The sequence below is a fragment of the Orcinus orca genome, chromosome 3 (assembly GCF_937001465.1).
Source record: "Orcinus orca chromosome 3, mOrcOrc1.1, whole genome shotgun sequence".
NCBI classification, from domain to species: Eukaryota; Metazoa; Chordata; class Mammalia; order Artiodactyla; family Delphinidae; genus Orcinus; species Orcinus orca.
This window is the reverse complement of record NC_064561.1, coordinates 76,585,946-76,612,950: the sequence shown is the minus strand read 5'-3', so window position 1 is coordinate 76,612,950 and position 27,005 is coordinate 76,585,946. Positions and strand designations below refer to the sequence as shown.

Here is a 27,005-nt window from a genome sequence, read left to right as displayed (position 1 = left end):
AACTAGGGTCCAAACAATTTATGAGGTGGCAAAGAGAATAATCCCTTTATTACTACTGCACAGTAATGCAATAATATTTTCTTAATAAAACCAAAAAGATCTCAAAAGCAAAACAAGACATATAAACCTGTCCCCCTTATTAAATTCCTGCATGTCAGCTTTTTCATTTTAAATGGCTTGAATATCTGCCCCAAAGTTCTTGAGAAATCATGAACTTTTTGAAAATAATTTGCATGTGGAGGGAGGAAAGGGAGATTAGAGAAGGGAATTTTCCAAGAATAAAATTCTGGGCCAAGGTCACTTTACCACTTAAATTCTAAATGCCACAGATATGACAAAGAACACACAACTTACCAATCAAGCCCTTTTCTGTACTCGAAGTAACAGTTTTATAAACGGGGTCGATGCTGTCCTTGTGGTCCAAGCCTTCAGATGACTCAGCTGGGGTGCTCTCCAACACTCTCCGTTTAACTGTCCCATAGTTTGGTTCGTATGTATCAGACAGAGAACTAGAGGAAGCCCAACTCTGCCTCATCTGATTAGTCTCTAGGCTTCCTTTACACTGACCACAAGTTCGAGAGCAGACTTTAGGACAGGTACAGGGCTCACAGTCAGTGGGTTCAGCTTCAGCTATGGGACCATCCAAATGGGTATGTCGATAAGAGTTCAAAAAATCCCAGCCTTTTGGGTTTGGAAGGCTTTGGAAGTTGTCATGGGAGCTGCTTGAACAGGAAGTCCAACTTCCACGACCACTATCAGCTGCTTCTATAATAATATGCTCGTGAGAAATCTCATCATTGCTCACAGAAGATGAGACAGCTAAATTCTTGATTAGTGATGGCTTTGAGAGTGTCCACCTAAAATTGGAGATACACAATTAAAAGTAATTTACTGGCTTAATGGAAACAATTTCTTCAGTCCATTGCAAGTATTACTGCCTACAAGAGACTATAGAACATGCATCACAAGTGTTTAATGCCAACATAACCTTCTGGAAAAAAATGACACTGTAATCAATCATCACTAAACTTGTACTGGCATTAATGTTAATACTTAGCTCGAAACATACACTGAAGAAACTCAAATACTTAAAAGGCTTCCTCAGAATTTTTCTTGAATTATTATGAAGGATGAGGTTTGAAATGAATAAAATTAAGTATACATTTTCATTCTTGGTCAACATAATGCAACACTAGATTCTCTCCATGTACACAGAATTAAGAATCCTCAATTACAGAAACCATGTTTTATTTTTCAGTGTCTCTGAGGTACCAAGGAAACAGCAACTTCCCCAATTACCTACTACTAAATGAATTCTATCATTTATAGCAAGGGTTCTCAAACTTAGTTTCATGGACCAAATCAAGCGAACAGCCTGTTTTTTTATGGTCTTGAGCAAAGCACGGTTTTTACGTTTTAAAGGGTTTAAACAAAATGGAACAAAATACTCCAAAGATTTTGAGACAGAGACCATATACAGCCTGCAAAGCCTAAAATATGTACTCCTTTAAATGGGCCTTTACCTGCCCACCCCCCAAAAGGTTTGTGACTCCCTGATTTATAGTACAGAGCATACAGAGCAGGGATCAGCAAACTAGAGCCCAAGGGCAAATCCAGCCCTCTACCTGTTTTTGTAAATAAAGTTTTATTGGGACACAGCATGCCCATTTGTTTACAAATTGTCTAAGGCTGTTTTGATGCAACAATAGCAGGGTTGAGCAATTGCAACAGAGAGCTTACAGTCAGCTATGACTACAATATTTACTATCTAACTTTTACAGAAAAAGTTTGTTGACTCCTGGTCTAGAGAACCATAGTTTAGAAACCCTTACAAGTATGGTGATAATACTTCACTATATCTTAAATTTTTCATATTAAAGTGTACCAGATTTAACAGTATCAGTTTAGAATCAACTTTCTCAGTGCTTTCTGAAGATTTCCATTTTGTCTGATTCTAAATAGAAATTTGGAGTTAACTTTTTTTTAATTGACTTTTTGCTAGTTGATAATTCTTATTCTCCAAATCATACTTTGAGAGAGTAAGGATCAAGGACTAGTCCTACTCTCCCAATCTGTCTACAACGTGTACAGCACTGAGGGTACTTCCCATTACACACTCTTTTTGAGCAATCTCTAACCTTATAGCTAGAATGCAAGAACTACTTCCCACCTACCAATAGCACCTTCACTTTGAGTTCTTATTGATCGAAAAGATACATGATGTAAGTTACTTGAATCCAGTAACACTTAAAAAATGAGCACCCATATATCTTTCAAAATAGCACTTATTTGCACATTCAGTATAGAGAATACATGCTTGGTTCTCCTGTTCTTTCAACTACTCCTTTGGTGGGGGTGGTTTTACGTTTAAATTAGGGAGCACTGCTTGCAGTGGCCACTCAGCTTGGGTTTTGTCATGTGAACACAGGCAAGGATGTTTACCCAGGGCCAGGCTGACTATGGTCTCCTATCCCTGAGGAGTGCTCTGTCTTTTCAAATGCTCCAGTGGATTCAGGGACTGCCACAGCCTGGGAGGAACACCGTTCATCCTGTAGAGCTGCAGACATGGAGTCAACAGAGCAATTGCTCACAATGCTGGACCGTGAAGAAATCTCACTATGGCTGGAGTCAGACAAGTTGTCAGATTTAGCTGATGGTATAAGTGTATAACCTGAATGAGAGAAGACAACTGATCAAACTACAAAACAAAGGAACGGGAGTGGGGAGGGTCAGGGAGAGGACAAAGAAAAATATAAAAAGAACAAAACATAAAGTGAGTATCAATGTCAATTTCCATCTATGTAGATGTAATGGTGCCAATTTTCTGTACATGTTCCTTTACATATCCATTCACCTACCTACCCACACGGCACCAATCTAATTCCAAATTCAAGAAATAGAAAGCCAAAACCCAGTATTACTGAGAAAACTAGTTCAAAGGTAAATCTGCCCCAGGCTCTCACATAGCTACAAGCATTTAATAAAACAAGAGGCATTAAATATATTACAAAACATTAAACTTGAACTTCTCAACTTCTTTTTAACCCTATGTCCCCTCCCCTTTGATTAATATAAATATTTCAAGGCCTGACCTGAGTGTCCAAAACACCACCTCGAGGCAGGGGTAGGTAAGGGGAGTCAGGACTCAAGGGAAAGAATTTTATTTTTGTTTTTTCAAACTGCAAATACCCTAGATATTTTGCTTCTGTCACCTAAGAAGTCTTGCCTCAAGTTAAAAGCCATTGTTTTAGTATTTTTAAATAAATTGTTTTAGATTTGGACTTACTCTTATACCTAGTTTCCTTTTTCTTCACCAATTTAGCAGAACATTACATTAAACAGCTGAACTGACAGATTTACAAGAATGTAACATGAAAAAACCCAGCATCTACCTGTTTTAAATTGCTCTATGACTTACTGCACAGCAGATATAGCTAGAGAGATTTTCTTTAGCATTCTCTGGAATGAAGGGGTAGAGATGGAGTAAGGTGGAAGTTTCCAAAAACAAATCTGCAGCATGATAGTTAATGTACACAATCGTCTGTTTGGGTAACTGTTAGAAAAGTAACCAAACTTCTTTTGTTGAGAAATAAAGAAAATGCTGTAGTAATCCCAGCAAGGAGTAGGTCTCAAAGAAGTAAACAATTATCTTCTTGTTCACTGAGAGAAGAATGAGGTTGATTAGGTGCATGACCTTTGGGTCCATTCCTAGAAATCTCAAGAAGAACTATAGGCTTTAGACTCACATATAGCTCAAGTTATTACAAAAAAACTGTTGAATAATAACTTTATTAATTAGTGTCATTAACTATTTCAAAAACAAAAATTAAGACCCAGAAAATGTGTGATCTGCATTTGGCTTTTGTGCCAGGCACAGGACAAGCCAAGGAAAGTCAGTCTCTTGACTCCTACCCCAGTTCTCTGATCTTGGGATCACTGCTATTTCTCAGTGCCCTTCATGAAGTGATCAGTCAATTTTCAAGAGGACCAAGAAAATGGATGTGGTAAATAAACTAAAAAAAAATTCAAAAATTCCTCCTCAAAAGAAAAAGTCATTGTTCTTTTATCCTGGGGGATAGACTTGCTTTACTGTTTTAAAAATAATTTCATTCTTACGTCTGTTAGATCAGTACTTGTCAAATATAATTAACTCTAAGAATTACCTGGAAGGCTTATTAAAATACACATTCTTGGGCCTATTTCTGGCAATTCAAACTTACAAGGTCTGCAGTGGGACACAGTAAGTTTTTAACAAGTTTCCCAGATGTTTTTGAACCTGCTATGTTAGACTATCTCCTCCCTCCTCTGATCAGAGTATATATGAAAAGTGAATGATATAAAAAATTTATGTGGACAAGATAGTTTCTTGCCTTCCAAACATTTCACTTTAGCTTGTAAAGTAGTTGCAATAATAAAATAGCAACACAATTATCTAAGGCAAAGGTTCTGATCAGATTGTTACTGGGGGATTTAATGTAAAAGTAAACACTGGTTCCTAAAAAGCCTCCTCTACTTATTGCACTCACAGACCCAACTGCTACCAGCAGGAAATAAAGCCAACTACAGAAAACAAGAGTAATTAAGTTTACTAACATTAGCAAAATAACATATGTACAAATAAGGCACTTTAAACGGATATGATTTTGTTGTTGGAGGACCTGTAACACTAATCATAAAATGCTCATAAATAGTATTTTAGTAAGTTGTCTGTCTGAGCCTTATTTGACAAATGACTTAATTTAAGCTACATTTACATTAATAAATGAAAACAAATTTCACACTAAAATAAAGTAAGGAACTTCATCAGAGTGTCTTTCTCCTTTTAGACTTGAATCGCGTATAGAAGCAGTTTAAAGTGTTACTGTTGCCTCGGCTATTTGAATTGAAGATGTCATTCCCTTTCTCATCTTTGATGTTGCTTCCAACATCCTTCACTTTCTCACAGCTTTCTGTAGCTTGATTGAGATCTGCGTCCTCTTTTTTGCTGTTGGCTAGTCTCTCCCTTGAAAGAGTTCTTTCCCTAAATCTTCTAAACGGGGATGTCATTCTTTTTCTGGCTGTGGTCTCACAACTTGTCCTGTCTCTATTCTCCTCAGTGGCCTTCTCGGTCCTGTCTGTTCTTTTGGCTGTGCTCCTGGTAATCTGTTGGATTTTCTTTTGCAAGTAAACCCCACCTATTCCGGGGCAGCTGTGGCCACTGATCTTGGTGCTGGACTCACGGGGAGGGGATGAGGAAGACCCTGAGAGGCGCAGCAGGATGCTGTGATCAGATATGATACTGCCAACTGGAGGGAGAGATGCAAAAACCCTGTCATGGTCAATTAATTCTTTCCAATGAATCACAATTAGCCTGGTTTTATAACATTTCACTATTAAAAAATTCTAACATCTTGACAATATCTGAAAAATTGAAATCTAGCAACATATTTTTTAATGCATGGAGACTCTACTATATAGCATAAACAAGACAGAACACAGGAGAAAGGTTACCTTGATCAGAATAAGCTGGTAATAAAAAATTGCTGAAAGTAACCCAAGCTGGTAAAATCATAAGCCAAAATATGACAAGAGTAGCAAATAACCAGAATTATTTCTCAAAGTAACTATGTCTAGAATTTTCAGGTAGATTCTACTAAGAAAAAGCTTAGCAAAAATCAGATAGGACATATAAATAGTATATACAATAGATGTATTTATAAAGCACAATTTCTGATTCTATTTTCTCTACAACGCAGAGAAGTTGCCTGCCTGAAGCACTGGGGAAGATAAAGGTTAAGGCCTCTTGATGTCTCACTTTTTCAGTTCTTTCTTGTTTAAATTCTCCTTTTAAAAATCACGAACGTAGGCTTATCTTCTTAACTGTTAGAAAACAAAGAACTATTCCAAAGTATAGCAAGAACTAGAAACAGATTCTAATAACATACTCTTAGTTTAATGACATTTTTGTTCAATCACGGACCACTGGCAAAAACCTGTCTATGGAAATAAACAAGCAGAAATAGTTTTAAAGAAAAGAATTTTGTCAGATTTCTAAGGATTCAAAACATGACTATGACAGGCTCACAAACCTATGAACATCATGGTCAACTGTTGGTCACATACTGAAAAAAAGACTTCTCTATTCCAGTGGTTAAAATGCATTTGTTTGGAATAAGAGCAATGGGGAAATTCCTGTTCCTAACACCTCTTCCCACAAGTCACAATGACCCATAAAACACCAAATCCAATTCAACTAGTTTCTTGGTTAGAGAACTGTCTATAATGGGACCTCTGGAGGGTGTAAAGATGTTCCTGAAAGAGCATTAAGGGCGTATGGACATTGTTCATCTGGACCATCTGTGTGAATAGGCACTGTTCCCAGCCCCAATCCTTGGGACCTGATAAAGGGTACTCTGGATAGGATACATACATAGTAAAGAGATGAAAGATATCTGTGTGCCTTACCAAATCATACATGAGCTGTATACAACAGGAACGGAAACCTGTGTTTTACAAACAGATCTATTATGTATACTTTTATATGTCCTATTCGATTTTTACTAAGCTTTTCTTAGTAAAACCTGAATGAAAATTCTAGCCAGTCTCAGCTAAGTGAAGAGGGTCAGTAATGGAGTTATACTGCCCTGGAGTGGCAGCAGGGAAGAAGAGAAACTCCGATTTACTAAACACTCACCACGTCTCAAGTGTTACAGATATTATTTCATTTAATCCTTAAATAAGGTCCTAAAATAGGTGGTCCCTAACCCATCTTATAGACAGGAGACCTGACCTTATATAAATCAGTTGCTTGTAATAACACAGCCGTCACCAGGGACAGAGTCACGATTCAAACAAAGGCCTGGCATCACTGTACCACTCTGCTGTCACATAGTCAGCAAAAATAAAAAAGAACCTTCAGAAGTGAGGGAAACTTAGAACACAGGAACTGAGGAAAGCTCTGGAAGCTTCTCCTTCCTGCTAGAATTCATTAACTTAACTTGCTTCTCTCTGACCATGTACCATTCTGTACTGCGTTTATTCAAGGATGTAACTTTTTTACATCTGTGAAATGCCATGACTAAGGAGTCTTTTTTGCCAGGGTACACGGGGAATGTGGAGGGCCAATGTAAGAAACACACACATTATTTAGAATGCTACATTTGCAGCTGACATGAAATGGCATCTTATATGCATATTACCCAGGCTAGTCAAAAAAAGAAAAGCTTCAGTCTGAATTAGGAAAACATAGATAAATAAAGAAGAGCAATTTCAGATTTTTTAATTCAAAAGGTTCTACATTAGCATAAATGTAAAAATCCACAAGGATGCTGTATAGGTTATTATAAATCCTGATTAATAAAAGGTAGTAACATTCCATTACTAAAGAAAGGAATGTATCATCCTAAATATCTGTTTCATTTCCTAAATCTTGTAGTTGGTTAAAAACAATTTCTTGTAGACACTCTTATTTTAAAATACTCCATAGAACTGTTTGAATTAACTGGTAATTTGAATAACATCAAGAATTTGCACAGACCAAAACAACTGTGAGTTCTGCCTTCATTCTTATCTATACTTGTCCTCCACCAAAGAAGGACCACACTTTGAATGCAGGAGTCCTAACTCCATGATGCATAACACCTGAAAACCATATAAATAACACAATCCAAAACATGAAAATTCAGGAAGTATTACCAGTTACACTTTTCTTCACATTTTCTATTATTACCATAGACCAAAAGCAAAATATGTGCCATGTAATGTTGTTTGGTGTAACAAGAACTAGTTTGAACTATTTTATCTTACCTTTGCGAGGGGAACCTTGAGGAGACGCAGGAGGACTAGAATGTAAGGATGATGCCATAGAAATAGTGTCTTCTGTATGTTTCTTACCACTTATTTCTTCAGTTGTTCCTAAAATTTTCTGAGGTAAACTTGTACCTAAAAATAAAATCAAAGAAGCAAATAAGTATCACTTCACAATTAAAATGTCTGCAGTTGCCTAAATTACTATATAACTAAAGTCATGATGCACAATGGCTAGTGTAGTTAACTGAAATGTATACATGACAAATGGGGACTAAATGACTGGGTAATGGCATACAGAGATTCTCACCTCCAGGATATTTGTTCACATTCAGCCAGTCAGCGCAGATCAGATTATAACAGCTTTTTGTTTGTTTTGTGGCATAAGGGATATTGATTTAACAGTCTGAGTACCGTGTCCCACAACTGACACACTTATTGGAAATCTTAATAGAGAAGGCATGGATTCAAACTCTTCCCCCCCCAGAGGTGGCCTCTCCAAGTCAGGGCGAGGCATGTGGCAGGGGCAGTGTAGGGATGTTGGCACTGTCACTACCTGTGGTGCATCTGTGCTGTGGGTATACAGAAGCTGCAGGGCTGCCAGTCCAGCCCTTTTCAAGAGCACTAAATTCACACTACAGGAGATAAGTAGACAACAGAAAGAATCATGAATTTATAGAAAAATAGTATGGAGCCCACTGGAAACATTCCTGCAAAGTTCTATCATCACTCTTGTCCAATAGCTGGTCCTTTTTAGCATAGGTCAAACTTAGCAATGCTTTCAAATACCCTGGTATTTTTACATACATCCTCTCGAAAAAATGTCAAAGAGGTATTGACACTGTTTTTAACCAGTAAAGTAAGCCCAACTTTGATGAGTACTCAGCATACTAACAAGCAGCCCTTTGATACTGAAAAAATTTAAAACACAGTATACAAACACTACTCTTAATTAAGTGCCATTTTAATATAAATATATTTATCACATAAATAATAGTCACATTAGAGCAAGAGGAAAGAGGGCTACCTGGTACAAATAACACTGCCTCTCAAGTGATGACATCCAAGTAAGAAATCAGAGCTAGACTTGTCCCATGTCTCACTCCTACCACAAAATCAACTTCACCCATTTTGCATCCAATTCTCTACTCATTTCCACAGACACCAAACTAGATCAGGCTCTAGGCAACTTCCCGTTGCTACATCAGCTTTCCACTAAGGCTCCCTATCTCCAATCTCACAGCCCTTCCTACTACAGACCTCCTCCAACATAAACTAGACCATAATCTTGCCTTGCTCAAACTGCTTTAACAGCTACCCACTGACAACTTTCCTCTAGCATGTCATGTTATAATTTTGGCATGTCTGTAACTTCACTTCTCTTCATCCTGGGACACTGTTTAGTACTGTGTTAAAAGTAAGGATTTTGAGCCAGGTAACCTGGGCTCAACTCCCAGCTCCATCTCTTACTCGTGGTGTATAAGTTACTTAGACATTCTATGGTTCCTATGTAGAATGAGAGTATTATCTATCTTTAGGTTTATTATGAAGATTAAATGAACATAATATATAAAGTTAGTAAAACACTTAGAACCGTGTCTGGCATTCAGTAAGTGCTCCATAAGTGTTAGCATTAATTATTATTGTCTCTCAACACTCTACAGCTTTGTCCTCAGAGGCAGCAAACTGCCTGTAGCTCCTTGTAGATATCAAATTCTTCTTCTGCCTGAAGCAACTTCTCTGGAATTTTTGCCTAATTACCTCCTTCCTTATCAACCTTTAAGACTCTGCTTAGGTGTTATCTCCAAAAGGCCTTCTCTGGAGCACTATCTTACTTCTGTCTACCCTAAAAGCTCTCCCTCTTTTGTTCTTTTATATGTTATGTACATGCTCCTGGCATAATAGTGAACACATACATGTTATCTGTTTGTGTGAACGTCTGTAACACCAGACTGAAAAACTGGCAAAGGAAAGGGCATTTCTTATTCAACTTTGGATTTCAAAACAATATCAAATTAAATTCACAAAGTTCTACTGAATATGTCCTATGTATAATGCATGAACTAAATAATGTTAGGGACCAAATCTAATCTAGCTTCCCATTTGAAAGCTAAAATAGTGATACTATTAAAACAACAAATGAAAGTAATTTGGACAACATCTACATGGCCTAACAGAGGGAAAAAAGCATGGTCTATACTTATATATTTTACACTTGCTTCTTGTCCCCAAGCTAGGTTTTCAGAAGTGGTCATTAATGAAAAACCAACAAACCGTCTTTTTTAGAAAGAAGCAATTTCGTTATTTTTAGATGCAGCAATTTCATAGGCTGCATCTGCATTAGATAATTGAGTAAATGCACCACTAAATGCAGTAAGCCCTTGGTACCCAAATATACTGCTGTACGTTTCTGGCTGATATGATTATAGGAATTCCAATATCAATATTTAAAATATGCATGCAGTCACTGAATAGAGCAAAATGAAGCATTAGGCACCTATAGGCAAAATGAAGCATTTTTTGACTCATGAGTGCTGAATATATTACAAAAACAATAGCTGATCTCCAAAGCATTTATATATTTGTAATTATTTTCCATTCTAACTCGCCTGAAAATTTCAATTAAATGAATGCAATATTAACTGTGAATACTCACTCAGTGTGGCAGGGTCTTTTGCTTGTCCCTTCTTCCTGATGGGGTGCAAATTTACAGCTGGCACCTGAAGCACCTGGCTCACTCTGTGGGGCTGATGCAAATAGGCTTTAGCTGCTTGGCCAGCTGACCTCACAGGCACTGGAGACATTTCTGATGACTTGACTGATCTTTTCTCACTTAGATTCTTGGTCACTAATAGGAGAGAGTAAGAAATACGTAATTCTGCACTTTTTAAGGCAAGGTTATTACCACTGACAATAGTACACGGCTCATTAAAACCACCTATTTTTAACACAAAAAAGATTAATTTTCCTAACAAAAATTTCATGTATTATGTTGTTTCAAAAATTTTGTAGAATTAAGTTAATTTTACTCCCTAAATTAAGATAATAGACTTAATTAGCTCCAACTGCACGATCATCCTAATGGCCATCCTCTCATCTATATTATTTTTTTTTGACAGATCCTGCCTCAGGTTTATTTCTACAAATAACACAGGATGACACCCGTCCCATGCAGACAATACCCCAGGGGTCACATCAGTCCTCCTGTCTTCATATTGGCGACAGAAGAGCCTTTGTTGGTGCCTAGGCCACCTTTGGGAGCCAGAGCCAGAGTCGCAGCTGCATCCTGTGCCCTGATTTGAGCCTTGGCCTCGGGCCAGTGGAGGCTGAGACCCTTGGTGATGTGGGAATGAGCACATTTCCCTGAGCCTGGGGTGAGTGATGTAGTCAAGTCAACTGCTGCTGCTGCCCTTCGCAATCTGGGCTTGACCTCCTTGGGCTTTATAAGAGCCTATATAGCCTTGGCAGGTACACTCATAGCCTTGGTGTTTTTGGCCAGCATCTTCCTCAGGTACTTCTTGTCGTGCCTCTTGGCAAACCTAATGTTCCTCAGGAACTTGGAGTCCGCCCCCTTCAGAGGTTCAAAGCTTTGTGATCAGGGTTTCTTGATGCCATTTCTGTGCCATGTATGGGATTTGCTCTTCATGGTGTGGTTCCTGAACTTGGCCATGTGTGCACCAAAGCCCAGAAGCACTTGGAACCCAAAGAGCTAGCATCTTCTCATTTATACTACTGAAATACTCCCCTCACTGTAACAATTCTAGCATGCCTTCAAGTCATTCTCCATACAAGAGTGCAATGACTCTTCCATCATGAAAATCTGATCACGCCATTTTCTTTCTAAAATTTACTTTACTTATTTTTGGCTACGCCGGGTCTTCATTGCTGCACGTGGGCTTTCTCTAGTTGCGGCGAGCTGGGGGGACTACTGTTCGTTGCAGTGCATGGGCTTCTCACTGCGGTGGCTTCTCTTGTTGCAGAGCATGGGCTCTAGGCACGTGGGCTTCAGTGGTTGTGGCGTGCGGGCTCAGTAGTTGTGGCTTGAGGGCTCTAGAGTACAGGCTCAGTAGTTGTGGCGCATGTGCTTAGTTGTTCCGTGGCATGTGGGATCTTCCCGGACCAGGGCTCGAACCCGTGTCCCCTGCTTTGACAGGCGGATTCTTAACCACTGCGCCACCAGGGAAGCCCTATCGTGCCACTTTCCTTCTCCAAATGCCCTACACAAACTTTTAGATGACTTGCCACTGCTCTCAGGATAAAGACACAAATCCCTAAAACAAGGTCTATTAGACCCTGCATGATCCAGCTTCCCTAATAACCCACACTCTGCAGCTACTAGATTAGATCCCGTTTTATGTTCTCAAGGCATCCTGTATCCTTCCTTCACAGCATTGATAACTGTAACAATACAATTGTCTGTGAGATTAATCAATTAATGTCTCTTTCCCCCACAAGGCTATAACTAACATGATTGTAAGGACTGTTTACTTTGTTCACTACTATATCCCTGTGTGTCCAGTGATGGATAGAAAACAGAGGCTTAACAGGTAGTTTTTGAATAAGTAAGTGAAATTATTTCAACAGCTACACATAGGAATACCAGAGATATTTATAAGTAGATGGTTAGTATACTTGAAGATGAACATCAGAATTAAAAACTAAGAACTCTTGGGCTTTCCTGGTGGCGCAGTGGTTGGGAGTCTGCCTGCCAATGCAGGGGACACGGGTTCGTGCCCCGGTCCGGGAGGATCCCACATGCCGCGGAGCGGCTGGGCCCGTGAGCCATGGCCGCTGGGCCTGCGTGTCCAGGGCCTGTGCTCCGCAACGGGAGAGGCCACGGCGGTGAGAGGCCCGTGTACCACAAAAAAAACAAAACACAAAAACAAAACAAAAAACTAAGAACTCTGGCTTAAGAAACAAAAAGCTGCCTCCTCTGTATAAAATCAATGCTATAGCCCAAAGAAAAAACTTCTTCCTTCAGGTAGTATTTTTAGTAATTTTAATTCTTCAGGCAGTTATTCAGGGTGGTTTTAATGCAGGTCCAACCTCAATACTCCATGATATTTTTGTTTTAAACACCAAGATAAAAGTGTTTAACCTGTCCCAGCACAGCTACAATAGTTAGCTACTATGCTTTTATTATCAGAACCTAGAGAATATTTTGGGTGGTAAGAATATCTCAAAAAGTCAAAGCAAAGTGCTCCTAGGGGATGATAGGCAGCAGCGCATCAACTGACTGAATCCAAGATGTTACCAACTTTTGGTTAGAGCCGTGAAACATTTTCCCCCCAACACTAATCAATTCCGTATTGACATCTTATTTTAATAGTTGCCATAGTACAAAGAAAAAAATCAACAGACTACTTTGAATATAAAAAAAGAGGTCACAGGAGAGTGTCAAAACTCAAACATATATACTTATTATGAAGAACCAAATTCTATAATGTTTGGCAATCAACTATTATTTGGGTTTGGAATTTATTTAAACATTTAAAAATCAATAATGCAATAAAAATCAAAGACTCTCAAACTAAAATAAAGCAACATGAATTGAATTAAATTTTCACAAAACAGTTTAACTTTCAGTTTAAGAAAGACCCACAGGTTTTCTCATTTTAAATCAGTATTAAAATCAATGGTAGTGAGACACCATTTAGTGTTATGAAAAAAGAAGTAGATAAGTCTAAGGTGGGTGTGAGAGGAGAAAGGTATCGCAGGTGTGTGTGAACGCGTGGTGGGGGGAGGAGAGAGAGAATGCAGAAGTTGGTATGTGGGATCTTTCTAGGAGTCAAAAAAGTTTTTTTAATTAGTTATTTGGCTGCGCCGGGTCTTAGTTGCAGCACACGGGATCTTCGTTGTCGTGTGTAGGATCTTTGTGCAGGATCTTCATTGCGGCATTAGTTGCGGCATGCATGTAGGATCTACTTCCCTAACCAGGGATCGAACCCAGGCCCCTGGCATTGGGAGCACAGAGTCTTAACCACTGGACCATCAGGGAAGTCCCTAGGCCTCAAAATTTTAACAATGAGCAAAGCATAAAAAAGGTTTCTATGCTTCTGAATATTCCAAATCATATTTAGGGAACAAAGAAAAGCAGATAGTGAAAACAAAAGATAAAATAAACAAACTTCGGGCTTCCCTGGTGGCGCAGTGGTTGAGAGTCCGTCTGCCGATGCAGGGGACGCGGGTTCATGTCCCGGTCTGGGAAGATCCCACATGCCGCGGAGCGGCTGGGCCCGTGAGCCATGGCCGCTGAGCCTGCGCATCTGGAGCCTGTGCTCCGCAACGGGAGAGGCCACAACAGTGACAGGCCTGCGTACCGCAAAAAGAAAAAACAAAAAAAAAAACAACGAAAAAACCCCCCAACCTTTTATCAGACAAAAGCAGGAATAATAAATTGCATTCAGTAACCATAAGATGATGAAGTCTATACTGCATTACTTGGGAAAAAATAATTTTGATGATCATTCAAAGCAGCGTCAGAGATATTTAATAAGTGTGTATATGGCTTTGAACTTTAAAACATGAATAAAATTTGAAGATTCTATATACTTTTTCAGTCTTTATTTTTGACATGTACCATTTTCTCATAGCAGACACTTCCTGATATCCCACCAGGTGGTAAGAAATTTTTCCAGATACTTTCCAAGTCTATATACATTTATTATTTTTAACAGCCATATATCATTCTTTGTATTGATAAGGAAGCAGTGTACTTAACTATTCTCCAGTGTTTTGATATCTGTGTGAGTTCTTTTTCCATTGTAATACATGCTGCACAATCCCAATACTGGACACCTCACAGACTGCTGTGAGGAGGAGTAAATGGCAAGGTTTATAAAAGTTAGCATGGTTGCTAGCATATAGAGAGCGCTCAGTAATTGTTAGCTTTCATTATTTTATTTCTTTCTCTTAATTTAATAGGTTTGATGTAGAAAGAATCTGAGATAAAACACAGTACCAATACTTGCTTGACTTTTACAATTAGGAAAACAAGAGATCTAAGATGAAGAGAAACTTGTTCAAATGGTAATAAATGAGACCCAAACTCTGTCTCCATCCTTTAGTAGGTATTCTTTTCATCACAACCCATTCATTTTCCTATTGGTAAAAGTGTTCAAGATACTGTTTTTATAACAACACTTACTGAATGGCTCATTACCCTACATTTTAAAATTCACTGTGAATCTGAATTTTAAAATCAATACTTGGTTGTATTTCCATTTTATCTTTTCTACTCTATTGACATACTTTTTCGATTACTATGTAAATACTATATCATTTATCAATTTCAGGGTCAACCCATGATAATTACAATTTCCCTCTATCAATTAGGAACACAGAAATAGAAAAACTGAACCTTCCCCCTCATATATTCTGTCAACATTTAATCAAGTTCTATACATCATACTGGGATTTCTACTGGTGTAATATTTAATCATATATATAGATAGATAATACTCACTTATAATGGAAGTACAATCATCTTTATTTTGTTGTTATAACAAACACAATATATTTTACCATCTTTGATCTCTGCTTTTACAACTCATGATTTCCTTGACCCAGAGACACATACATTCTATTGTTTGTACTTAATTAAAAAAAAAAACAGTATTGAGAATAGGCTCTATTTTGTTCATATTTTCTATTTATAAATATTAGAATATGTCTAATTTTTCTTGTTTTACTTTATTTACTGATGCCTATAATACACCTATTATCTCTAACAGTATATTAATTAAATTTATTGTATTTTTTCAGTTGGTAAATATTATCTGTAAAATTTTTAGGAAAGAGAAATTTTTCACTTATTTTACTCTTCATTTAGGGATGAAGATCAGAACATTCTCAAAGAGAAGGGTTCCTCTATAATGTTTTGCTTTTTATAAGAAGACTTCAAAATGCTTTTTAAAGAACTATATCACTCCATTTCTTGCACAGAGTATCATCAGGAATGGATGAGAATTCAGTATCTGATTAACATGATCACATGATGCTTGAGGTATGTCAGTAAACTTTTGTGAGTGAAAGTTAATTTTCTTGGGACTTCAGGATAATACTAGAGCAACAAATTTCTATTTTGTTGTGCTGTTTAGTGTCACGTAAGTGAAAACTTATACTTACAGGTACCATATGCAGGCTCCCATTGCAATGACATCACCTGGAACTTCTCCTCATCTGTTTCTACATCCAGACTGGAAAGATACTGCTTCACTTTCCTTGCCATTTGGGCATCTTCGTACAGCTTCTTAGCATTAAGCAGAGAGCTACGGCGTGCCTTTTTTTTGTGAGCACCTCCCTGAACATCCAGCATGTTTGAATTTGTGCTGCCTTGACTCAGTGACCTGTTAAGAAGATGGAGATCACAATAAGGGACTGTAAAGATGAGAATTAAGTATGGCAGATTGAAAATTAAAAGAATTCTGTTCTGTTAATGCAACTGCATGCTGATGCAAATGAGTTAAAAGATGAAGAGCATTAATGCAAAGTAATATGGCACATATGGCAATGTTCTGAGTTTTCAGATTCAGCAAAGTTCAGAATTCAAAAGAATAAGTTAACAATTCCCCCCAAAGCAACAAATTCCATCAGACCTGTGTTTGGTGCCTTTGCAACCCATGGCACAACTGTGACAAGTATAAGCATTCCTTTGGCCCTATGGCCATCCACACTCTGAAGATATGGCAAGAGCCTAGTTCAGGACAAGTCCACCCTGAGCCAGATCTCTGCACCAGGATTCTTCAGCAGGGGAGTTTCTAGAGCAGCTTTGCTTGTACATGCTGCTTTGGACATGCTATCGCCATCACCATTCTTATATATAGCTGGCCCACTCCAAGCATGCTCACCGATTTTACCAGTAACCAGATTTTGACCAAAATTCAAATAGAACAACCAGTAAGAAAAATAACACCATTTATACTCAATTCAATATAGTCAGAGATCAAAAATGCAATAAAAAGCTACTCAATGCTTCTACTCACATATGAAATGGTTGGGCAATATGTGGCTTCTGGACTGGGGATATGGGATCTTTCTTTTGCAATGCCTCTAAATGTGATGAAACTACAAGCTGGGTAGGAATAACTACAATTGAAACAAGCTATAGCTTCACATCCAACTGTACTCTTTTTGGCAGACTTCTTTCTATAATAACCACATCTAGAACCACTGGAAAACAGGAACTGCAATGCTATTTGTCCTTTGTAACAAGGATAGCAAAACACAAGGTTCTAGACAATTTTTATTTTAAAGGCAGTTGCCAATTCTAAAATAATAAGGATATCTATGGGTCTTCTAAGTTAGCCTCCCAATTACCCAAAGATATTCTAAATACACATACCACAACCATAAAACAATTTGTTTTTTTCCATGCTCATATACCCCGTTTAAAACAGACAACTAAAATCCTAATGTTTTCATTATAAATTAAGTGAAATAAAGTTGTAAAAAATGTTACTTTTCTGTTGTAATTTTAAGATCTTTAAAAGAGTGTGTCTTACATTTGATGGCAACTTTCAATTGCTACTGGTCAGGCAGAAACTGTGATGTGGTTGTTGCTACTTACATATGCAGAAACTCCTAAACTTTCAGAGTGGTTTGGAAAAAATCCAATGGCATTAGTGAATTACTCCCTTAACCTCCAGGAACCAAATGATTATAAGGATGTAGTGAATCTAACAAGTTCAACAACATTCCCAAAGCAGGTGTCAAAAGGAAGCTAGCCCTAAATATCTGCAAAGCCAACCTAAGAGCCCAGCACCAGCAGCTTTTTGTTCTTTTATGGCTTGTTTTAAGAAGTGTGGCATTACCAACATATTTGACGGCACAAAAGGCAATACTGTGTGAGGAAAAAAAAAACCCAGAAACTAATAACTCTAAAAGTGATTCATAAAATTCATATTCTAAATACGAAGAAGTTTAAGAAAGACCTAAACTAATTTATATTTTATATTTTCCTTTTTATGAATGCAAAAAGGTGTTATGTGATAAAAACACATACCTATGTTTATATAAGAGCTCTTTTAACAAGTATAAAGTTAAAAAATTCTCAGTGTTAACAAGGTACTGCAGTGACTTTTCTTCGTGGTACATAAAACAACAGTGGTCCCAACAACTGACGATGCCTCAGATTCAAAGAAATGTAGTAAAATCAAGCCCCAATATTTAGGAGCAAATTTGAATACAAGTATTTAATAATTTTATGTAAGCTGATATAAAAAAGTGTCCAGAAATTCAAGATACATACAAAATTTTAATAAGTGAAAATCTCATGATAAATGACAATATCTTCTAAGCTAATTTCAAAATGCTTTGATGTAAAAACAAAAATATCTAGTGCCTGCAAACATCATACAAATCAACCCTAAAGCTAAATAAACAGTGAATGTGTTACATAAGTCATTCAAACACCCCAAAATCCCCACTAAGATATACTGTTCAAGTATTCTTCTTCATAACAGTAACGTTAGGAATCAATTTCTATCTTCAATGAGAAGAACCAGAAAAGACAAAGACATAAATGTAAAGTATAGAAGAAAACACAGAAGAAACACAGAGAAGGAAGAAAGCAGAAGGAAATTCAAGTTCACCAAACTTCAACAGAAAACAAAAGACCACAAATAAGACAAGACTCAAAGTAAGTGGCTCACAAAAAATCCTTCTTATATGTAATATAAAAGCATCTAACTTAATGATTCACTATAATCTTAAAAGAGCAAAATTCTTCTTTTTTGCTCATCTACAAAACCCATCTTTTTCTTCAACTAAAATCCCCTCATCCACAAAACCCACCTTTTTCTTCAACTAAAAATGAAAGGATCAGATAGATGATTTATAAGATCCCAAACATTCTATGATTTCTACGTGGATACTTAGCTATCTATTACAGATCTGTAAGCAGAGATCTGAACCTACTTGACAACAGAAGGTGTTGTTAGGTCTGATTCTATTTCAGTTTTAAGAGAGATAAGGGAGTCTTTAATTAAAAGTGGTAGGAATTTAAAACTGAGTGCTGTATGTCTCATGGTATTAGTGGATCTGAACAATTAAAATCATCCTCTATTTCAATTATTTACAAACTCAATATTACAGTATAGTTTGGATAAAGGCTGCACCCTTTTGGAAAACTGATAGAAAAATGTAATCTTTATAAACAACCCTTTTACCCATTTTAATACACTTAAACATTTATTTTTATAAAATATGGCAGGTGAATAAAAGAAAATAGTGTGGACTCTGGAATCAGACTACCACCATTAATGAATCAGAATCCACCATTAGTGAGCTCTAGGAATTTGGACAACTCTATCTTCCCCATCTGTACCATGGGAATAACATTATCTATTTCACAGAGTGGCTGGAGAATTAAATAATTCATATAAAGTGCACAGAAAAGTATATGGCACATAGGAAGCACACAATAAATATATGCTATCGTCATCATTATCTAACTGACCCTGCTAAATAAAATCTAAAAGGGACTTATGGGACGTCAACAATGGAAAAGTAAAGGGAAAAAAAGCTAGTTCTAACACTATTTTAACCTTGTTAGCAAAAGGCATTTATTTGTCAGGAATGTAGGTTGACAGGGTTAATAGAACACATGCTATTTTACGTGCGTGCATTAATGAAAAGGATGCAGTATATGTTAACAGTTGCACAACCTTCATTCCAGTTGCATTCGTCTCTACACTTACCCCAGACTCCGCCACCTCTTCTTCCTGTAAGCAAGAGCCACAAACATTGAAGCATGTGTTTGAATAGGAAAGCACAGAAAAAAGACAACAGTCGTGAGTCAGAGAAACTATGGAGACAGAACAGAAAAATTTTACTAGAAAAAAAAGGTAGCTTAACAGTAAAATGACTTTAATGGAATACAAGGGGGTAAAATGAATTATGATACGTACTGAAGGCCAAAAAACTCCACACTATTTAAAAGTATGCTTTTAGACCAATTATAATATATTTTTTTAGACCAATTATATTTTTAATACCTAATTCATTTAGAGGTTTATGTTAATAAGAAGCTTAAGGGAAAACATTTACTAACTATGAATTTTGAATTCAAAGTTTTCAGGGAAACCTTAAATTAAGGAATATGATCTTTTGAACTTTTTTTAAAAAAGGATTTTTGAGCCATACATTTAAGCGAGGATGAAATTACAAGAAACAAAAATTTATAATTTCATTTTTAAGTGCAGAAATTCTCTTACAATGTGCATTAACAAGAAATTTTGACCAGCAAATCCAACTTAAAATGTAAGTATAAATATATCATCAAAATCTTTATGATCCTGTATCTCCTTACACTACAATTCGGCTGAATCAAGATTCTTTTTAAAATTTTTATTCTCATTTATTTTTTTGCCCCTTCCCCCCCAATCCTGACTGGTCTCATTATATCTCTGGCTTGTATCCAATAAGCTCCAGCTCTGGCCAGCCCAAAATTCTGTTTTTCAGTAAGTACACTGACTACTGTTAAAATAAAAGGGGTACTTTGTCTACACAAGATATTATACACCACCAAACTGGACAATTACTTGCTTAAAGAAAGCTAGTACATTTCAGTACTAGCTGACAAATACAACTGATTCAGGAAAACTTCAGTCTAATCTAATTATGTTTTATTTTTTCCTATACTGCATTCTACTCTAGCCTAGGCCAAGGAAACAGCCAAGTTCACTGATTTCATCCTGTTTCTTCCTCCTTTGCTCATTTCTGAAGCACTGTACTTAAAATATTATCAACTGGTCTGGCAGGCTCACAAAGTCATTATCATCTTGAGGAACGAGGGTGCTAAAATACATGAGTAGACGGATGTCTGTGTAAGACAACAGGGTGTGGTGGGGCCACTGTACAGGGACATATAACAAAAACAAAAACTTAAAAACAAAGAAACAAATCCTCCAGGTCTGCTTTGGTCCCTGGTTCTTACTGTTTTCTGCTTCTACACTGCTGAGCAATGACACCCCTCATTACATGTAGTGATTCTCAGGGACAGAAGTGGGATGGGTTGGGAAGAGGAGATATGACATACCCCTTCCTCCATACTTTGAGAATTTCTACACTAGAGCAACAATCAGGTCAACTACTTATAAAAACAAAGACTCCTGAATGGTGATTTAGACAAAACAAAACAAAAATAAAAAAACCAATCCTGACACACATTGATTCTGTTTGGTTACAAAAACTCCATCTCTAACTTTTAAAAAACCAAGTATTTTTGTTTCTTTAGTAGGCTATATTTCTTTCAAGCCACAAGAATTGTGTCTGCCTGGGTAAACATTTCATTTTTAAAGCTCTTAGGTACTGAAGCTATACACAAAGGCCCAGAAGAAAATCAGACCAAAAATGAAAACCCTAATAACTTTTTACCCTAAAAATTACAGAAATTACTGGGAACAGCTTGACAACATACTTTATGTTTTATATAATTTGAGGAGACATTTGTTATTACATTAAAAATGAATTTTAAAAAGCATTCTTAGAAGATCAGGTTAATATTGAATGCAATTTTTATTTTTATTTCATTTTTATTAGAGATGGAGCATTCTTAAATTGGCACTTTCTAAACTGCGTTAAAGAATTTACATACAAATAAACAGCAGTACCACGACTTGAAACCAAGGAATATATTTTAAAAGAATAAAGTAGAACTTAGGCAGAAATAGAACTTTAAAAATATTCAATAAAAAGACATATTCAGTAAAAATAGAAGACTAATACTTCATACATTTTGTTAGAAACCAGATGAAAGCATCTGTCCTGTGTGATAATTTCAGTAAAGATCAGCAACTTACTTAAACATTTAAGTTAGATGACATTTTAATTAACAATAACAATACAGATCTATGTACTCAAAAAAGTAATAGAGAACTAGGGTTCAAATCTCAGCAATTTATGTAATCCTGGACACATTACCTAACTGCTCTGAGCTTCAGTTTCTTCATATGTAAAAGGCAGGCCAATACTACTACCAACCTTTAAAGGTTATAGTGACAAACTATTACTTGAGAGGGACATCTGTAAAGCACTTAGTACACTGCGTAACAAACGGCAGATGGTCAATAAATGAAAAATATTATATCATGCTCAGTGCCACTCTGTGACACTTACACACTTCAATGACATACCTCTGTCGGAACATCATAGCTGGGTCCATGTTAGCAGAAGTCATTCGAACAACTTGACGAATTTCCTTGGCAATCATTCTGAGCTTCTCAAAATTTACTAAACCATCTACTTTGGAATCATTTCCTATAGAATAAAAGTAACTTTTTTTAACTTCCAAAATTAAAATATCTATATAAAAGTAGCAGAAGTCAAGTTATTGTTGGAGGCACAAATCAGAACCTTCTTTATCAAACTGTCACTTTTGTTTTCAAGAACTGATAAACCCATAGATGGTTTAATCCTGCTCCCAGGGAATGAGCTAATGAGAGAAATTCTATTCCTATGGAAGTAATGATTATGATTATTGGAAAGTGAGAAACTGTGCATAGCTTCTAAAAGCCATTTCATTATGCTGTAGGCACACCTAGTAAAAAATACAGCTCCTCAAATCTAATTCTCCAGATGCTCAGCCCACTCTTAGGCAAGTACGTGCATCTGTTTTTTTGGGCAGCAGAGTAGAGCACTTGAAAACTTAGGTTTTAGCCAGAGGTCACAAACAGTGACCTTTGGCTTAACTAATCTAGTAAGGTTTCTATGGTTTACGGTACTTAAATAAATTGTAAAATGAGTTGTCAACACTTAAGAAGTGGAAGACATCCCAAGAAAACAAGAATTTCTGACTTCTCTCGAAGAAAAAAAGCGGGGTGGGTAGGTGGGGGATTAACTAATAAGTATTGATAGGTCTGTCTTCCAAGTGGTAATAATTAGTTAAAATTAAGAGGTGGCTGGCTCGTAGGGGTAGACATCTTCTAGTCTGCCATGCATCCTCTCTTCCCCAGGATTTGAATTTACAATCATGACTTTAATCATTAAACACAAATTTGCTTGTTTGTAAGTTCCATGGTTTTTGTTTCAGTTTCACTAAGTAGTTCTCTAAGGAAAAAAACTCATACACCTCTCAAAATGGTCTACTTTTCTTTGACGAGAACAGGAATGAGACCAGACTTAGCCCATATGTTGGCTTACCCAGTTCAAACCACAAGGCAAAAAATTATATGTTCAAAGGGTAATCTAACTGTCTTTTTATCACACCTGTCTTTAACAGTTGGTCTGACCCTATTTATTTTCCACATAGCCCCTGAGGTGTCTGTGGAATTCCAAGTCCCTGAAGCCAAGTTTGAGAACCACATGGGTCTGGAACACATGGTGGCTCCCTTTTTGTAGTAAATGGCACCTATCCATTGGACATATAAATTGTTCAGGGTCTCAACATGAGTTGAAAACAAAATGATAACCCAAAATACTTTCAAGTCACATAAACATGTTTTGAGGGAGCATGTCAGAAAAATATACTTGAAGCCTATAATGATATTTTCTTATGAAAAAGAAGTGATAATGAAAGTGGGGGCAGAACAACTAGTTAATTGGCACAACACATCTGCTAAGAACAGTTAGAAAAGTTGGACAAAAATAGAAAAAAAAATGTTTTAAGTCATCAAAAAACTATCAAGGCTGTGAAGATCTGAAGCAATAATGAAGATCTGTGGCAAGTTTAGCATCTCCCAGTGCTTGACCCAGCATCTGCTGATTTCAGAAAAGGGGATGATGAGCTGAAAAACTGAGTAGTGCCACCATGACCTTTGAAGTTAGAGAAGAACAACTTAAGTCTTGATAAATCTTCAATGTTTTGGGTTGGGATTTTGAAGGCCTATAATATATCCTCAGACTAAAGATAAACTAAATGCAGACTGGGATAAAAGTTCAGTGTTAAATTATCTCAAAATATGAAAAGGGTTTAAGGTGATTTTTGGATTGCTAGCACCCCTAGCTGCCTGGCAGAAGCAAGCTTTAATTCTCTCTGGAGGAATGTAATATTGTCTGAAACCCTAGATTATTTCTGTAATTTCTTTATACACAACATCCATTTGGTCAAAAATAACCAGGTACATCAGGAGAAAATTCAACATGATTGAAATGCAAGGAAAAAAAAAAACACAACAGAAAGACTCATAAAGGATCTAGATTATGGAGTTATTGGAGACAAACACAATAGTAACTGGTAAATATGTGCAAGGTTATAAAAAACAACACTGAGAACTTTGGCAGAGAACATGAAGATAAAAATGAATTTAAATTGTAAAACTGGAAAAAAAAAACCCCAATAACTGAAATAAGGAATTTGCTGCTGAATTTAACAGTAAATTAGTACACAGTTGAAGAAATAATTTAAAAATTGGACATTAAGCTGGGAGAAAATTCCAGAATGAATAAAAATATCCAGGTCAGAGAAAACCAAATGCTGCACCTAGTCACATCATAGCAAAACTAGAGAAAAACAGAGATAGAGAGAAGAGAAAATTATAAAGCAGCTACGAGAAAAAGGGTAGATTGTTGTCAAAGGAACAACAAATAAGACTGACACTTGATTTCTCAACAATAACAATGGAAGCCAGGAGACAGTTTTGTTATATCAAAATGTTGAAAGGTAAGTGCCAACCAAAGTTATGCCTTATGAATGAATATTAATTAAAGACATTTTTCAAATAAACAAAAAGTAAGAGATTTCATCACCAGTAGACTTGCACATAAGGGAATAATAATCAGTGTTCTACAGGAGAAAAAAACCCCAACCATATGAAAACTTTGAAATGCAGGAAAAGTAACAATATCATCATGCAGGTAAAGCTAAATAAATACTGACTTTACTAAACAACAATAGTATAGTGTGGCATTTAAAGGCATGGAAACAACTGTATATGTCGGGAGGTGAGCAAATGGGAATTTAAGTGGTCTAACTTCTTGCACTGCCTGACACACAGCAAAGTACTAATAAATATTACGTGAATTAATATCAACAAGTATAAATATATTGGGTTGGCCAAAAAGTTCCTTTGGTTTTTAAGTAAAAAAGACATTTTTCATTTTCACCAAGAACTTTATTGAACAACGTAGTCATCTTTTTGTTCCACTACCTTCTGCCATTTTCCAGGTAACTTCATAATTCTATCTTCCCAAAATTTTTTATCTTTTTGAGAAAAGAACTGTTCCAGGTGCCTTTTACAGTCTTCCAGGAAATGGAAATTTTTTCCATTAAGAGAATTTTGTAAAGACCGAAATAAATGGAAATCCGAAAGTGCAATCTCTGGTGAATATGGCGGATGAATCAGAACTTCCCAGCCAAGCTGTAACAGTTCTTGCTTGGTCATAAAAGAAACATGTGGTCTTCCGTTATCCTGATAGAAGATTATGCATTTTCTGTTGACTAATTCTGAACGCTTTAGGTCGAGTGCCGCTTTCAGTTGGTCTAATTGGGAGCAGTACTTGTTGGAATTAATCATTGGGTTTTCTGGAAGGAGTTCATAATAGAAGACTCATTCCCTTCCAATCCCACCATATACACAACATCCATCACCTTCTTTGGATGAAGACCGGCCTTTGGTGTGGTTGGTGGTTGTTCATTTCGCTTGCCCCATGATCTCTTCTGTTCCACATTATTGTGCAGTATCCACTTTTCATCACCAGTCAAAATTTGTTTTAAAAACAAAACGTTTTCATTACTTTTAAGTATAGAATCACATGCAGAAATATGGTCAAGAAGGTTTTTTTCGCTTAACTTATGTGGAACCCAAACATCAAAGCAATTAACATACCAAGCTGGTGCAAATGATTTTCAATGCTTGATCTGGGTATTTTGAGTATGTTGGCTATCTCCAGTGTGGTATAATGTTGATTGTTCTCAATTAATATTTCAATTTGATTGCTATCAACTTCAACTGGTCTACCCGACCGTGGAGCAATGTCCAGCAAGAAATCTCCAGCACGAAACTTCGCAAACCACTTTTGACACGTTCGAGCAGTCACAGCACCTTCTCCATACACCGCACAAATCCTTTTGTGCATTTCAGTTTCATTTTTACGTTTCTTTAAATAATAAAGTATAATATGCCAAAAATGTTGCTTTTTTCTTCCATCTTCAATATTAAAATGGCTACACAAAAATCCACCAATTTTGATAAGTTTTTTAAAAATGCATGCTGACATGACAGCTGTCATGATACAATCTAACAAAATTGTTTCGAATGAAGTGAAAGACAACTAAGAGCTACTAGAAAAAACCGAACAAACTTTTTGGCCAACCCAATATAATGTCTAGTGTAACACTAGAAAATGAGTAAAACTGTGTATAGTCAGCAAGTTAATGGAGGACAAATACCATTCACAAAAATCAATTAAGGGGATTGCAGATAAACCACATGGCAAAAGGTTAATTTGGTTTTTAAAACTAAGAACTTGCTGTTCATCAAAAGACATCCTTAAGAGAGTCAAAAGGCAAGTCATACTATATACAGGACTTACACAAAATTCTTAAAAAGTATATTAGAAAAACAGAACATTATAAAAAATAAGCAGGACACTGAACTGATAATTGTCAAAAGAGGACGAATAAATATACAAAAGTGTGTTCAGCCTCATTAGTAATCAGAGAAATGCAAATTAAACCACATCAAGATACAATTACACACCTACTGGAATGGATAAAAGTAAAAAGAATCAATTTACCAGGTGTTGGTGAGAATGAGGAACAAGAAGAATGCTAAAAACACTGCCAGTGTTCCACTTTAGTAGATTAACCTCAAACTGCTTTCCAAAGTTGATTATATGAATATCAGGACCCATAAATTTCACTGTGAATTATACTGAACAAAAATGCACGTGCACTACGAGATATGTGAAAGAATATTCATAGCAGCATTATTCGTATACAGTGGAAACTATCAAATGCTCATCAATGGATTGGATGAATCCACTGTATTGCATTTATGTAATGGAATGAATGCTAAATAGTTTTGAAAATGAAGTATAGTTACACTCAAAAACATGGAAGAATCTCATCTCACAAGTCTAATGCTGACCAAAATAATCCAGAAGCCAAACCAAAACTAAAAAAATAAACATACTCTGTGATTATATAAAGTTCAAGAACAGGTGAAACTAAACCACAGTATTAGAAGTCAAGACCCTAGTTATCTTTGGGGAAGATGAAGGTGGTAACCAGGAAAGGGCATGAGTGGGGGTGCTGGGAGGTAGGCAATATTTTATTTCTT

At 36.6% G+C, this 27,005-nt stretch overlaps 1 protein-coding gene across 10 annotated transcripts in view; it reads right to left on the bottom strand.

Moving 5' to 3' along the window:
- Positions 1-27,005, bottom strand: part of RAPGEF6 (Rap guanine nucleotide exchange factor 6) — a 220,023-nt gene that overhangs the window by 6,116 nt on the left and 186,902 nt on the right. For 7 of the 10 annotated variants that reach the window (XM_004279880.4, XM_033405846.2, XM_004279876.4 and 4 more), the window contains 7 exons: positions 21,921-22,044; positions 19,485-19,508; positions 15,913-16,133; positions 10,442-10,633; positions 7,786-7,920; positions 2,443-2,671; positions 355-857 (listed from right to left, as the gene is read on the bottom strand). In XM_004279880.4, the coding sequence (XP_004279928.1) occupies positions 355-857; positions 2,443-2,671; positions 7,786-7,920; positions 10,442-10,633; positions 15,913-16,133; positions 19,485-19,508; positions 21,921-22,044 (1,428 nt within the window). Of the gene's footprint in view, positions 1-354; positions 858-2,442; positions 2,672-3,704; positions 5,286-7,785; positions 7,921-10,441; positions 10,634-15,912; positions 16,134-19,484; positions 19,509-21,920; positions 22,045-27,005 lie in introns of those variants that run through there. The other 3 variants (XM_004279878.4, XM_033405853.2, XM_033405852.2) reach the window with 3 other exon arrangements.